The 13413-nt window shown below is 32.8% G+C and overlaps 1 protein-coding gene across 5 annotated transcripts; it reads left to right on the top strand.

Annotated features, from left to right (window-relative positions):
* The first annotated feature begins 2889 nt into the window (after positions 1-2889).
* Positions 2890-11750, top strand: LOC101268270 (PHD finger-containing protein 1). 5 transcript variants are annotated; one of them, XM_026030103.2, is made up of 10 exons: positions 3194-4671; positions 4795-4965; positions 5739-5808; positions 5911-5971; positions 7838-7923; positions 8441-8949; positions 9200-9314; positions 9436-9672; positions 9812-9933; positions 10986-11750. In XM_026030103.2, exons 6-10 carry the CDS (start codon positions 8517-8519, stop codon positions 11465-11467), a joined length of 1389 nt encoding a protein of 462 aa, XP_025885888.1. In that variant the 5' UTR covers positions 3194-4671; positions 4795-4965; positions 5739-5808; positions 5911-5971; positions 7838-7923; positions 8441-8516; the 3' UTR covers positions 11468-11750. The 5 variants fall into 5 exon arrangements, with proteins under 5 accessions (XP_004236499.1, XP_019068613.1, XP_025885888.1 ...); XM_019213068.3 differs by lacking the exons at positions 3194-4671; positions 4795-4965 and adding an exon at positions 2891-3165; XM_069295316.1 differs by having other exon boundaries at positions 3194-4965; positions 5739-5971.
* The last annotated feature ends 1663 nt before the right edge of the window (positions 11751-13413 follow it).

The raw sequence follows: 13413 nt of genomic DNA, 5'->3' as shown, positions 1-13413 counted from the left end.
AAAATAAGTGGAGTAGCTACAGTTTGATTTAATTGTGCTCCATAGCAAACGTTAGCCAAAGTTTATCAGTTGCCTCTCTCTCAAAAATCTCGCTCGCCACTCTCCCATTCTTGATCGCCACTCTCCCTCTGCTCGCCTCTCTCGCTTTATACACAGAAGTGTATAAATTGTGTTTCTATTTGTATAAAGCGAGAGAAAATTATATATACACATGAAAATACATATATCTTCATGTTATACACTTAATCATACAATTTACAAACATTTTACTTCAATTCAATTGTAGACAAATGCAAATTTTATACAAAATTGCAGCGAGAAAGACCAATGAATTATACAATTGCGAATTATACCATTGCAGTGAAATATAATGTTCTCTCGCTTTATACAACAGAAGTGCATAAATTGTGTTTCTGTTTTTATTTAAAGCGAGAGAAAAACATATATAATCTTCCTATACATTTATAATTATACAATATACATACATTTTACTTCGATTCAATTTTATGCAAAGTAAATTTTATACAAATATTGCAACGAAATAGACAGCGAATTATACAACTGCGCATTATACAATTGCAAATAAATAGGATAGCGAATTATACAATTTAGGCTAGCGAATCATACAATTGTATATGTATAGAGAGACCAGCGAATTATACAATTTAGACCAGCAAATTATACAATTGTATATGTATATCGAATTATACAATTATATGTTTGTTATGTAGCGCAATTATGTAAACTTTGCTATAACATACAAATATAAATTTTTTATTTGATATATATAAAAATTGCTCAATTTAGAATCATAAGATTAAAAAAGTCTCTCTTTTTTTAAACTTCATTTAAAGTCCAATTAGGTCTTTTTTTTTTTTTAATATGAGGGAGTAAAATTATAAAAAATAATAATTTTTTAAACCATTAATAAAAAATATTGTCTTCTTCATTCCTTACTCTTTCAGTCATATCCTTCCTTGCCAACCCTTTATCTTTCTTTTCACAATCTATCTTCATCTATTTAGATGATCTTGACACCTTCTTGAGTCTACTAATTTATCGATGGTGTTCGCCGGACACCACTGATACTCAGTACAGGGAAAGAGAAAGACGCGTCTAGTCAACAGAGAGGAGAAAGAGGTAGGTGAGGGTGCGATGATCTAATCATGGTGACAAAGATGGTAATGGTGTGCGGCGGAGAGATGAAGGCGAAAATGGTGATGGTGCTCGATTAGATCTGATCTGATGGCTTAATTAGATTGTTGTTTTTGTGGAGGTTGGAGGAGGAAATAATAATGGTGATGATATGGCGGGATTAAAGCGGAAGGAATACAAGTGATTTCGCTGATAAACATGGCTATGGCGGCAACGGCGACGACTTTGGGCGTGATTCGTGAAACAGTGAGAATAGAGAAAATGTATTGATTTTATTTAAAGAATTTAATAAATTTTATTATTTTGTCCGTAATTGAATAATTTTGAAAATAATTAATATATTTGATGTGAATATAACATGTCACTTGAATAAAAAAGAGTGAATTGCACAAATGGTTAGAGGGATTTAAAAAGTATTATTTTAATGGAATTTAAAAGTTTAGTTGATAAATATTTAAATACAATAATTTACTATATAAAACACATACAAATTTAAAGGTTTATCAAATTATTTTGCCCAAATAAAACCAACAATATTCCGAAAAAAGAAAAAGTTACAGGAGTATTCAGTATTTATTTTAAAAAATAAACCAATAACACGTGATTTCTTTTGCTTTTTCTTGTTTTTGTAAAAAGACGCATGAATCTAAATTTTAGCTAATTTTACTATGTTTTTCATAAATGGCTAAGCATAGTCATAAATGAAAAATCAGAAGAGTTATAAATAAGTTTGTTAAATTAATTATCACTTTGACAAATGAATGTCTTTATTTTTTGTGATATGTGAAATTTATATTATAAAATTTTTAAATTTAAAATAAAAATCTTTTTCAATCGAATTAATATGATAATATGTGAAAACTTTTTAATCCATCTGTAATATCATTAACATAATCAATTATACGTGTGTAAATTTTTAAAAAATATTTTTCGTTAAATATATTTTCGGTTAATACCAAACACACGCACAAACTTCTTCGTCATAATGAATTTTTTGATGTAGACTTCTCTCATACCAAATAGCATAAAGCATTAACTTTAGTACTAACTTAGGGTACATAACTTCTCACATTTAAAGTTTTAAGCCAAAATATGAGTCTTTTTTTTTTTGGGTACAACGATTTTACCCCAAATTTATTACTATATTTTATTTGTTCAATATTAATTATTCATTATTCATTATTTTATTTAAGATGTCCAATGATATTTATTCACTCTATGAAATTATTAAATAATTTGACACTTAATTTATAATCTACTTTTATAATTAATTATAATTATTTCTCTATTATAATTTTCAAGACATATATTTATTATATTTTAAAAACAATATAGTAAAGAAAAAAATATTTTGGCCGGAAAGTGAAACAACGTATTTCACACTATTTTATTTTATTTTTTAAAATATTTTTATCGTTTTAATTTTAATATCTGTTAATTAAACATGAAAAAAATCAGTATATTTTAAAATAAAAAAAAATTATAATCTTCTTAACTTTTTAACCAAATTTTGGTTAAATTTTGTGATCATTTAGGCATTCCTTTTGCTTATAATTTTTTTAAAATGCGTAAAGTAAATAGCTGAGAAATATTATTAGACGAAAAGAGTTAGAATACATGACTCCTCACATTTAATTTAAAGCTAAATGCCAAAATATGAGTCCTTTTTTTTCTTTTAAATTTTTTTAGGACCTGTTACGTTATTACCCCAAATTTATTAGTAGTATCAAAACATACAAGTGACATTACCTAAACAACAGGGTGACAAATGAAGAATTATGAAAAAATGGAGGACGTTAATGAGAAAGAATCCCTTTGTATTCCACAGTAGTCTCTGCAGAAAAGCATTTACTTTTTTTGTTGTCTAAACTTCAAAATTTTAGCCCGTAAATTGTGTGCTTGTAGGACCATTTTTGAACTTTTTGTTCTTTGTTTGTCCGTCGTGGAGCTCAAATGGCCACTCTTTCTCCTAGGCAAAAGGAACAACACAGCATTCATCAGGCCCACATGGTGAAACTCTACTCATTTTATATTATTATACTTGTTTGTTTTTCCCCATACCTAAAGTTAATGTGATTCTGTACTTGTTTCTTTTTTTTTTTTCTTGGCAAAGATTGACAATCTTTTTTGGGATGATGATGATCCTTGGGATTAAGCGTTTGGTCTTTTTTAAGCTTTTATGGGAAATGTTGTAAATGTGGAGTGTTTAATTTAAGTAGTATTTATTGTGAAAGATGTGTTTCATTGTATTCTATTTTATTCGAGAATATTTTATTCTAGTATATTTTTAAAGGGTTTCTTATTTTACTAGGTTCATCCATCGGTATGAATTGAACCAGTTGCTAAGTTTATCTTTGGTTTAGTTTTGTGTTGCATGTTGTAAAGGTACTGCAGCATTACAGAGGAAAAACTATATTTTTTAGTATGTGTGTATATAATCTAAATAAATACTTGTTCGAGTGATGGAACGGAAGCTTTTTTGACTTAATTGGTAAAGTAGGTGTCATGTGACTAGGAGGTCATGGGTTCGACCGGTGAAAATGGGTTTTTGCCGGGATTTAGGGTGAATGATGTATATAGTAGAAATTGGTTTTTGCAGGAATTACTGTCATGGGTTTGAGTGGTGGAATCGGGTCTTTGCAGGAATGCAAGGTAATGCTGTATACAGTAGAATCTTGTGGTAAAGTCGCTGTCACGTGACTGGGATGTCATGGGTTCGAGAGGTGATTGCAGTAATGCATTGTAAATGCTATATGTAGTAGAATTGGGTTTTTGCAGGAATGTAGGGTAAATACTGTATACAGTAGAAATGGGGTTTTTGCAGGAATGTAGGGTAAATGTTGTATACGGTAGAAGTGGGGTTTTGCCGGAATGTAGTGGTCATGGGTTCGAGTGGTGGAAACGGGTGTTAGCAGGATTGCTAGAATGTAGGGTAAATGCTGGACTTAGTAGATTCTTGTGGTAAAGTAGCTGTCACATGACTAGGAGGTCATGGGTTCGAGTGGTGAAAACAGGTTTTTGTAAGAATGTAGGGTAAATGATGTATACAGTAGAAATGATTTTTTGCAGGAATGTAGGGTAAATGTTATATACAGTAGAAACGGGTTTTTGCAGGAATGTACTGATCTTGGGTTCGAGTGGTGGAAACGGCTGATCGCAGGAACATAGTGTAAATGTTGTATATAGTAGAATGGTTTTTGCAGGAATGTACGGTAAATGTTGTATACAGTAGAAATGTCTTTTTGCTGGAATGTAGGGTGAATGTTGTATACAGTAGAAATGGGTTTTTGTCATGGGTTCGTGTGGTGGAAACGGGTTTTTGCGGGAATTTATGGTAAATGCTGTATACAGTAGAAATGGGTTATGGCAGGAATATAGGGTAAATGCAGTATACAGTAGAATCTTGTGATCAGGCCTTTCTCCGGACTCCACACATAAGGAAATTTATTGCACCAGGCTGTCCTTTGCCGAAGGAATTTCAGTCCTTGGAAAATCCTTTGTATGCTTATACATTTTGTACGTCTTTCCACAAGCTTCAATGTTCGTCCAACAATAATAATTGATGTTATCACATCCTCCTCCTTGAGTACTTAATTAATATTTGACTTCCTGAAATCATGCCCCACACTACATTTACAGTTTCATGCTCGAGTCTCATCCCTTACTAACAAACACTCCATAATCTTGCCCAATGGTGGTGTCATCACTCGCGCCTTTCAAATCTCGGTCATCACTTACTCATTCGACACTTGTGGGCATTGGAACTTATTGCTTTAAGCTCAATTGCATGATCAAGAGTAGAATCAAAGGGTAACTTCTTAAATATCTGTTTAGTCTCTCAATTATATATGTGGTCCTCAACAAATCCTAGTTCTCTGACAACTTATGAACATTATAGGTACATAGAAGTGAAAGGTAAAGCATCTTATAAGACATTGAGTAATTCATTAAGTGGAAAGTTAAAACAAAAAAATCGACAATATCATAAATTAAAAAAAAGCCATGTGAGGCTACGGTAAGAATTTTACAAAACAAACATTACATGAGTATGGTGGCCATGGAATTTCTAAGTCACACATGAAACAAAGGTCCTGACTATACCCAAAAATATACAAATGTGACTTCATAAGCAAAAGTGCCTCAATGATAAATAGAGCCACACGCCAATGGTATGAGTGGAGTGCGTAGCGAGGGAGTGCCTCCCTGAGAGTCCATAAGTGCATCACAAGAAGATGTTGTACCTTGACAAAAGAGAAGTGAGTACATGTGAAATAGTACTCCCATGATGAGGTGAACCCAAATTTAAGAGAATATAAGTTGTACTAGCACCAACTTATTGCTATACTATTTCTCTATCAATGTTCACTTGTCTTGGCTTTAACAAAACCAGTTACCAAATACAATCTTTGTTCATATGGCGCCTTTAACCAATACCTGATAGGAAAATCTTCTTAATTTGAGGGTCATACCGTGTGGTACAAATATTTGGCACCTTTGACCAGCTCACTAAATGATTTGTTATGGTTAACAGTCTTTGATGGATAAAATATTCATCTTTTTCAAAAATTGTTACGTTCCAACAGATGTAAAGAGATGACATGTTGCACATACTGCGAATAGGCAGTGTGAACTTCATAAGTTCTCAACTCCCAAGTAAGTTTCTCTAGTATGTTTTCCTTTTATAAGAAGCTTGAATTCAGTTCAGAGAAACCTTGGTAATTTACTCAAAGTGTTGTTCTTTCCCTTCATCAACAGTGTGGTACTAAAGTTCCGGATGTGATCGTCAAACAATGTATCAGCTACAGTGATCTGTGATGTATATTACTGTCCCACAACTATTAGCAGCTTCAATTTTATCTCCATTAGCAATAGTAATCAATACACTGCTGTTTGTTTGGTGCTTTGTCCTAATTATTTTTGGTTGTAGTTCAATTTCCCAAGTCCTAACTCCTAATTTATTTTTATTCTATACTTGCTCATATTAGGATATGTTGCTGTTTCTGTACTAAGGATGTTTTCTTTACTCCAAAGTCAACTTACGGATTTGTTAAGTTTCAGGTTGAAAATAGTTTAACATCAGTACATACTTCACTGTGGTTGGGTTTTTCTTTTTCTTTTTGCTGCGAAGATAAAGATTATATGATATATTGCTTTAGATGGACAAATAGACTGGAGAGGTTTATTTTGTGCATCAAGGTTTATGCTCTTACTACAACAGGTTGTCTTTGTTGTTCTGGAAACCCCCCTTCCCTCTGTTACCGTGTCAAAAGAAAAAAAAAAACTTCCCTTTCCAAAAGAAGAAGTAGGGGAGGTAGTGTAAATTGTGTCCAATGTAGAAGATTAAAGTACAAACCAACAAACCTGCATAGAATAAGTATAGAGATAAACCGTCTTCTGATTAACCAAAAGAGACGCAGATTGAATTTCTTGTCATTTATTTACAATGGCAGGAAGAAAACTGGTATTGTACCACTAGCTTTTACTGTTCTCTACATCCTTAAAGTGTTTCTTAAGGAGTATGGGAGGTGTTTCTCTGTGGATGAGATATAACCAAAAAGTACCCTAGGAAAATAATTTGGTTGGATAGTACTTCTTTTCAGTTAACAGTATCACTTTCATTAATGACCAAAGAAGATATTTACAATAAAAACAAAGCAGCATAGGACTACTGCTACCTCTAAGTATCTATCACTAATGCTGAATACAACAAAATCAAGTTTTAGTTACATCAATACATCAAGGATAAACATTCAAAGTTAGGATTAAAGATTGCCTTCGAACTATGTTTTTCCCACGTAGATGAGTGCGCTGGACCACCTCCTTTAAATTCTAAATCAGTATTTAATATTCGATGTTGAAATCTGCAAGTGTTCCTTTCTCGGCAAATGAGTGTGATAATCATTGCAAAAGCTACTGTTGTGACTTTTGAACTATTGCAGACTTTATCCTTGCGATTGTACTCACCCAATGCAGCGATGAATTCCAATCTAGAATAGGCCTTTGGAACCCAAACCGAGTACACAACCTTGTCCATAGAAAATTCGTCTTACCACATTCAAAAAATTAGTGATCAAATGTTTCCAAGACCTGCCTACAGAAGATACAATCAGGTGGGTACTTGGTTCCAAACTTGAGTAGTCCCTCCACTGTGGACATTCTCTTTGTACAGCTAACCATAGGATGAATTTGAATTTAGGATGAACTTTAGCCTGCAATGTAAGACTCTTCCAAGTACCCTAGGCATCTGAGGCAGAAGATAGGTGTACATTTTGTGAACTGAGAACATGGACCCATGTAACACCTGTGAAAACAAAGTCCGCATTGTTCCTGCCACTGGTTGCCCTTGCATCAGCCACTCCCTGGCCACCATTATTTTTGGCACAACCAAAGTTCTTGAGTATTTGCACTGGATATGCATCTGCTGCAAAGGGGGGATTTATGTTACATATATAAGCCTGTGAGCTAAATGAAGATCAAAACATGATTTTGCTGATTATGATTTACCTTTGTATAACTGATGACATTTTCCCTCATTGTTCATCCCATTCATATGGTAATCTTGACCAGAACCAGAAAAATATAAGTTTACTTAATTGGATCAAGAGTTGGTTATGAGCTTCACTTAAGTTGGATCAAGTGTTGGTTAGTGTCTGACTTTCTGTCTTTTCTTATGAATTTGCAGAAAAATATTTGTGTAATCTGTGGTGATATAGGTTTTCAAGAAGCAATTATTACCTGCTATCAGTGTAGGAGTGCTGACGTGCATCAGTAAGTTCTCTCTCTCTCTCTCTCTCTAGTTTTAGTATGAAAGGGCAGTCTGGCGAGCTGAAGGCTATGACTCTGATCCGTACTTGCTTCATCACCGCCTATATGTTGTTTGTAAACCTCAAACATTGTCCCAATCCCAAACCACTTCTTTTATGGTTGACTTGCCACTAAGGGAGAAGTTGATCTTTTTACTTAAGGGGGTGCTCCTCTTGAAGGAAATTCTAGCTGGATTATCAGCTTTGCTTCCCTTTTTTGGAATTCGAAATAGTGGTGAAAAGCGAATAGAACTAAAAGCCTGAATGGAAGTGATATTACCTTTTAGGGAGAATAAAGACCTCTTTAAGTTGTCTGATCTTTTTGGCATTCTTCACTGCCGGATCCTAATGATATTGGATATTGGGTTCCACCTAATGATTCATTGATTCTTTCATAAGCATGTTGTGGGCATTTAATTCTCTTAAATACTGCATGCATCTTTTACAGTTTTAAAAAAAATCTGTTTTTCTTTTCCTTTCAGATATTGCTTGGTGGGCTATAGTGAAGAAGCACCACTGGATTGGTGTTGTGAAGAATGTCATATTGACAAAGGGGTAATGTCTTCATCACGTGGACTAGAAAATGATAATTCTGAGGGATCCAGATTACATGCCTTAGCAAAGATTCGCCAGAGTACGGTGCAACCAAAGAAACATAGTACATTTCCTGGCAGGCATTATATTAACTGGGAAAAGGAGGTACAGACTGGGAAAACAAAATATCTACCTGTTGAAGAAGCACTTGGTCTGTCATCAGGCATCACGAAATATGGATCTCCGCTGATAAATACTGCCTCCTCAAAAGTTGTGTCAACCAAATCCATGGCAACTGTGACTCGAGGGAATTTCAGCAAACCTAGAGCTCGAATTTTATTTCCTGAGAAGATCACAATGCAGCGGTCTTTAGGATCAGCAGGATATACAAAACCTCAGAGTCCTCAAAATGCCAAAATCACTGAACAGGGCAAAAAACAAGTGCAGTCATCTAAAGGTTAAGTGTCACCAACATCTCTTGTATTCATTACTCGGTTTTATTTGTCCTCTTCTTATACCTTCACTCTTCATAAATTTCATTTCTATCATATACTCTAATTATTTTATATACACAATGATGTTGATATATTTGGAGTTGATATTATCTTTCAAAATGATTTCTGTTGCACCATCAATATCTGTAAAGCTTTCATACAAACTTTATTTACTTTTGTACTTCCATCCAATTGATGTAGCCTATTTTTTAGGTCCGGTTGGTTCTGCCATTCTGGAGCATAGAAGTCCCTATGCTGTGAATGAGAGTCGAATGATGAATTCATCTACAACACACCCTTGTGATCCTGCTCTAGTTCCTTCCTGGAAGTAAGTACCCTTTATCAGGCACATTAATTACTAACATAGTAACTCAAGGTAAATTGAGCTCTAAAAAGGTTCAAATTCAACTCATCTCTGTTTTCTTTTCTCTTCTTCTTTGCGTTTTTAGGGGAAATTTTGACATCTTAGGTGCTCTGGAACTTGCACCTGGGATATTCAATAATTATATCCAGGCTCATCCTCCTTCCAAAGTTAGACGGAAGGTGTATGAGTTCTCGGGGCTATTGCCTGATACGCTCAAATTTGAACTAGTTCCACGTGGGGATATCTGGGCAAGTCTATTCAACCATCATTGTCCGGGTAAGGAAGACATAGGATTGTATTTCTTTGCAAGTGATACAGAAAGGTTAGAAAAGTCAATTTCTCAGCTTCTATCATATATCTATCCAAAAAGGGGTAAGGGTTGCAAATTAGAAGTGCACCCTTGCCCAGAAATGTTTTTAGTAGATAAGTAGAAATTGATTTGCATTTCTCATTATATGTAGGTCTGAAATATACATTGCTCTGGTGGAGTTCATGTGTATCAAAGATTTGATGATGAAGACGCTTATCAATGATGTTCAGTTATTTATACTTCCATCCACAACACTGTGCAGTGATTCTCAAAGTACATTCATAATCTCTATGCTCTTTTCTCATTTTCTTATTCCCTTTCAATGAACTTTTAGGTAATATGTGTATTGAATTATGCTCTGTAGAAGATCAATTTTCCAGTCTATCAGAAATTTTTGCCTTTTTATTGGTGATACTTGTTTGGTTTCATTTGAGTATAAATGCTTTAATGTGTTAAGTCATCAGGCCAAGCTTAGAAGTGCTGATTGTACATCCTCTGATTTTTTATGAGAAAGAACAGATAAATCTGTTCCTTTTGTTCAACCGAGGGCTGAAAATATGTAACTTGGATTGTTTTATCTGTATTTGTGTCCCTCGAATGCAAGTTTAAGTTCCATCACGCAGTCTAGAAAGTTAGTTTATGTACTTGCCTGAGTTCTATTGAATGCATACTTTAGCTGTGGAGGTTCATTAAAATTTTGGAAGGCTGCCTTATACCCATCTACATCCTCGTTTGCTCTTATCTGAAAACCACAAATGAGTAACCCTTCTTTACTTCAAAGGAGCTAAACGTAGGCATAGGTCAGTATTGTTAACTTTTTCCAGAAGTCTAGCTACCTATAATTTGCAACCCTGCTTCTAACAGTTTGTTTGTATGATCCATATTTGTGTAAATCAGGTTAAACTTGAGGGTTTTAATTGCTTGTTCACATATGACTGCAGCTCTTTGCAATAATGACACGAACTAATGGAGACAACTTAGTCATTAAATATTAGGTGATATGTCAACATTGTCTTTCATGAATATCATTTTCATCCAAGATATTTTACCTAAGATCATTTCTTAAGACATTTTCTGTTATTTGGTCAGACATAAAGTTGGTGGAATGTATTGGTGGTAGAAGGTGGAAATGGCATATTAATCTTGGTGTTTGCTTATGTGTAACTTATATTTGTACATATGTTGAAAAGAGCTGGTGATTTAATTAGGACCTGCCCTTCAAGATCTGATAATTTTAAGGAGACTATCTGATTATTAATTGCACAAGAAAGACGAAGCTTAGCTGAATTCTGGAGCTGCATCTCACCTTGTGGATGTTCTTGCAGGATGGAATAACAAGCACTTCTTGTGGGGATTATTTTACCGCACGGGACAAGATACAGATGGATGTGCTGAAGGGGGCAGCAACAAAATAATTGATATGGAGATAGACATGATAGGGGGGAAAGATGTCTGTACAGCCAATGAGGTTGAAATGCAGATAGACATGACAGGGCATGAAGATGCCTCTACACCGAATAAGGTTGACATGGAGGGCTATCAGGATGAGGTTGAAATGGAGATAGACATGATAGCTGGAGAAAATGTAGGTACGCTGGACATTGTTGTCTCGACAACTACCAGAAACGGTTTTGATACCTCTATAAAAGAAACTGTTACTGCTGCTACCTGCAGTGGATCTCAATCAGTTACTCCTTTGGTTTCAAGACCCTCCAAGGGTTGCAAGGAACTACCTCTACTAATCAAACGCGAGCCTTTTGATGAAGTTCCTCCAGGTTTTTTTCCCCGCTCAGCTCCAACTAAATGAGCCGCGCCACCTGGGAGTTAATGGTGGTTGCTGCCAACTTGTGATTATCACAACTTATTTCAGTCAATTGTTAGGTGTTGGGAGTTAGCTTAGCTAAGATGTCTGTTCATGACAATTAGATGGAAAACTGTTGTTAGTATTTCTTGTTGTTACTAATTTATCGGTAAGTAGGTCTATAGTGTAAATATGTTGGTTGGCTATGTTAGAGCAACTATTTTCATGACATATGTTGAAGGTGTGTTGTTTGATCTAATTAAGTAATTTTATTCAAATTTTATATCTATCTTAAGAAATTCATTAATATGTTTAAAGTATTTATATTTGGAGATAATAAACTTAATAAACGGCACGTTCCATATTAATTTATGAAATGCGCATAATTTAGGAGCAAGTACTTAGTACACTATATCAAACATATATTTAACCAATTCATTTTTATTCAATATGTTTTACTCAAATTTAAATATTCTTTCTTGACTTTCTCAAATTTAAGTAATTGTTTTTCTTCTCTCGTATCAACTATTTCTTAATTAAAGCTTTAAATAACATTTTAACTTTATATTCTGATTGATGTCATATAAAATGAAAAAGGAAGAAGTAAAACTAATTTTTTTTTAAAAAAAAATGAAAGCCTTTATTTTTTGGTATCGGGATCATACGAACTCCATTAACATTAGACATTGCAAAATGGTTTTTTCTATCTTTGCTAAGTTCAAAATTGAAACAACTAGATCTATTTAAATGCTTGAATACACAAGTTCATAATGTTATTTAAATATCTAAGTAAAAAGTATTTATATATCATATAATTTTGTTGTAATTAACTAATAATTTTAAGTTTGAGAATAACATTAAAAAGGTTGATCCATTAGGAAGGAGCACAATCTCCAATTATTTTAATATTGTGAAGACATTTTTTATTCAAAAGCTAGAAAAGGGGCACATTTCATCGAATAAGTGGAATAAAGATATTTCTTAAATACGGAGGGTTTGTTACGAGGAAAATATTTTTTAATTTCATAAATTTAATTGATTAAAATATTTGAAAATAAATTATATATAGAAAAATACTTAACTTTTAAATTAATATTATCTTGTTTACTAACTAAAAAAAAAAAATAAGAAAATCATTTATTTTATAAAATAACGATTTCCAGAAAATGACTTTCCTTTATCTAATATGTTAAAGTTTATTTTAAAACCTTTTTCGTCTCTTCCATTAAGAGTTTAAATCATTTTTTTGTCTCAATTTAGAATCACCTCAAATATTAGAGTACGTTTGGATTAAGTATAAAAAATAAGCTTTTAAGTAAAAAGTAAAAATTCAAACTAAAATAATATTTAAGTAAAAAAAAGGATATCAACTTTTGATTTTTGACTTATTTTGAGTCATTTTAAAACTTATTTTAATCATTTTGACCTTGTCAAATAATTTCTAACTTATTTTCATTTCTTTTACTTATTTTAGGTTATCTTCATTTTTGCCAAACATCCCTTAAATAATTTAATCAACTTTTTAAGTCAATTCAAACGCTAAATATTTCTTATTTAATTAGGTCAAACAAAGAAAAATTCTCGAAAAGAAGAGAACTAATATCGTAACTTGTATTTTTTTCTAAAAAATAGCATCAATATTTTTTTTAATCGAAAATAAGTCTCACTTTTACTAAATAAAAAAAAGAAAAAAGAAGGGATCTCACATTAATAATTTGGATAAGAATGAATCAATATATATATATATATATATAAATGAGGATCTTCAATCCGCCTATGTGGCATGCCTCAATGTTGAGAAAAATATATATATTTTTTTTAAAAAAAAGGGTTTTTTAAATTATTATTTTTTACACAATAATATTATGTGTACATATATATTGCTATTAATAAGTAACTTAATGAGCATTACACCTCCTAACCTTTTAATAATATATATAACATCTAATTTT

This window comes from Solanum lycopersicum, chromosome 3 (assembly GCF_036512215.1).
Source record: "Solanum lycopersicum chromosome 3, SLM_r2.1".
Taxonomy (NCBI): Eukaryota; Viridiplantae; Streptophyta; class Magnoliopsida; order Solanales; family Solanaceae; genus Solanum; species Solanum lycopersicum.
This window is presented reverse-complemented; position numbering and strand designations above follow the sequence as displayed.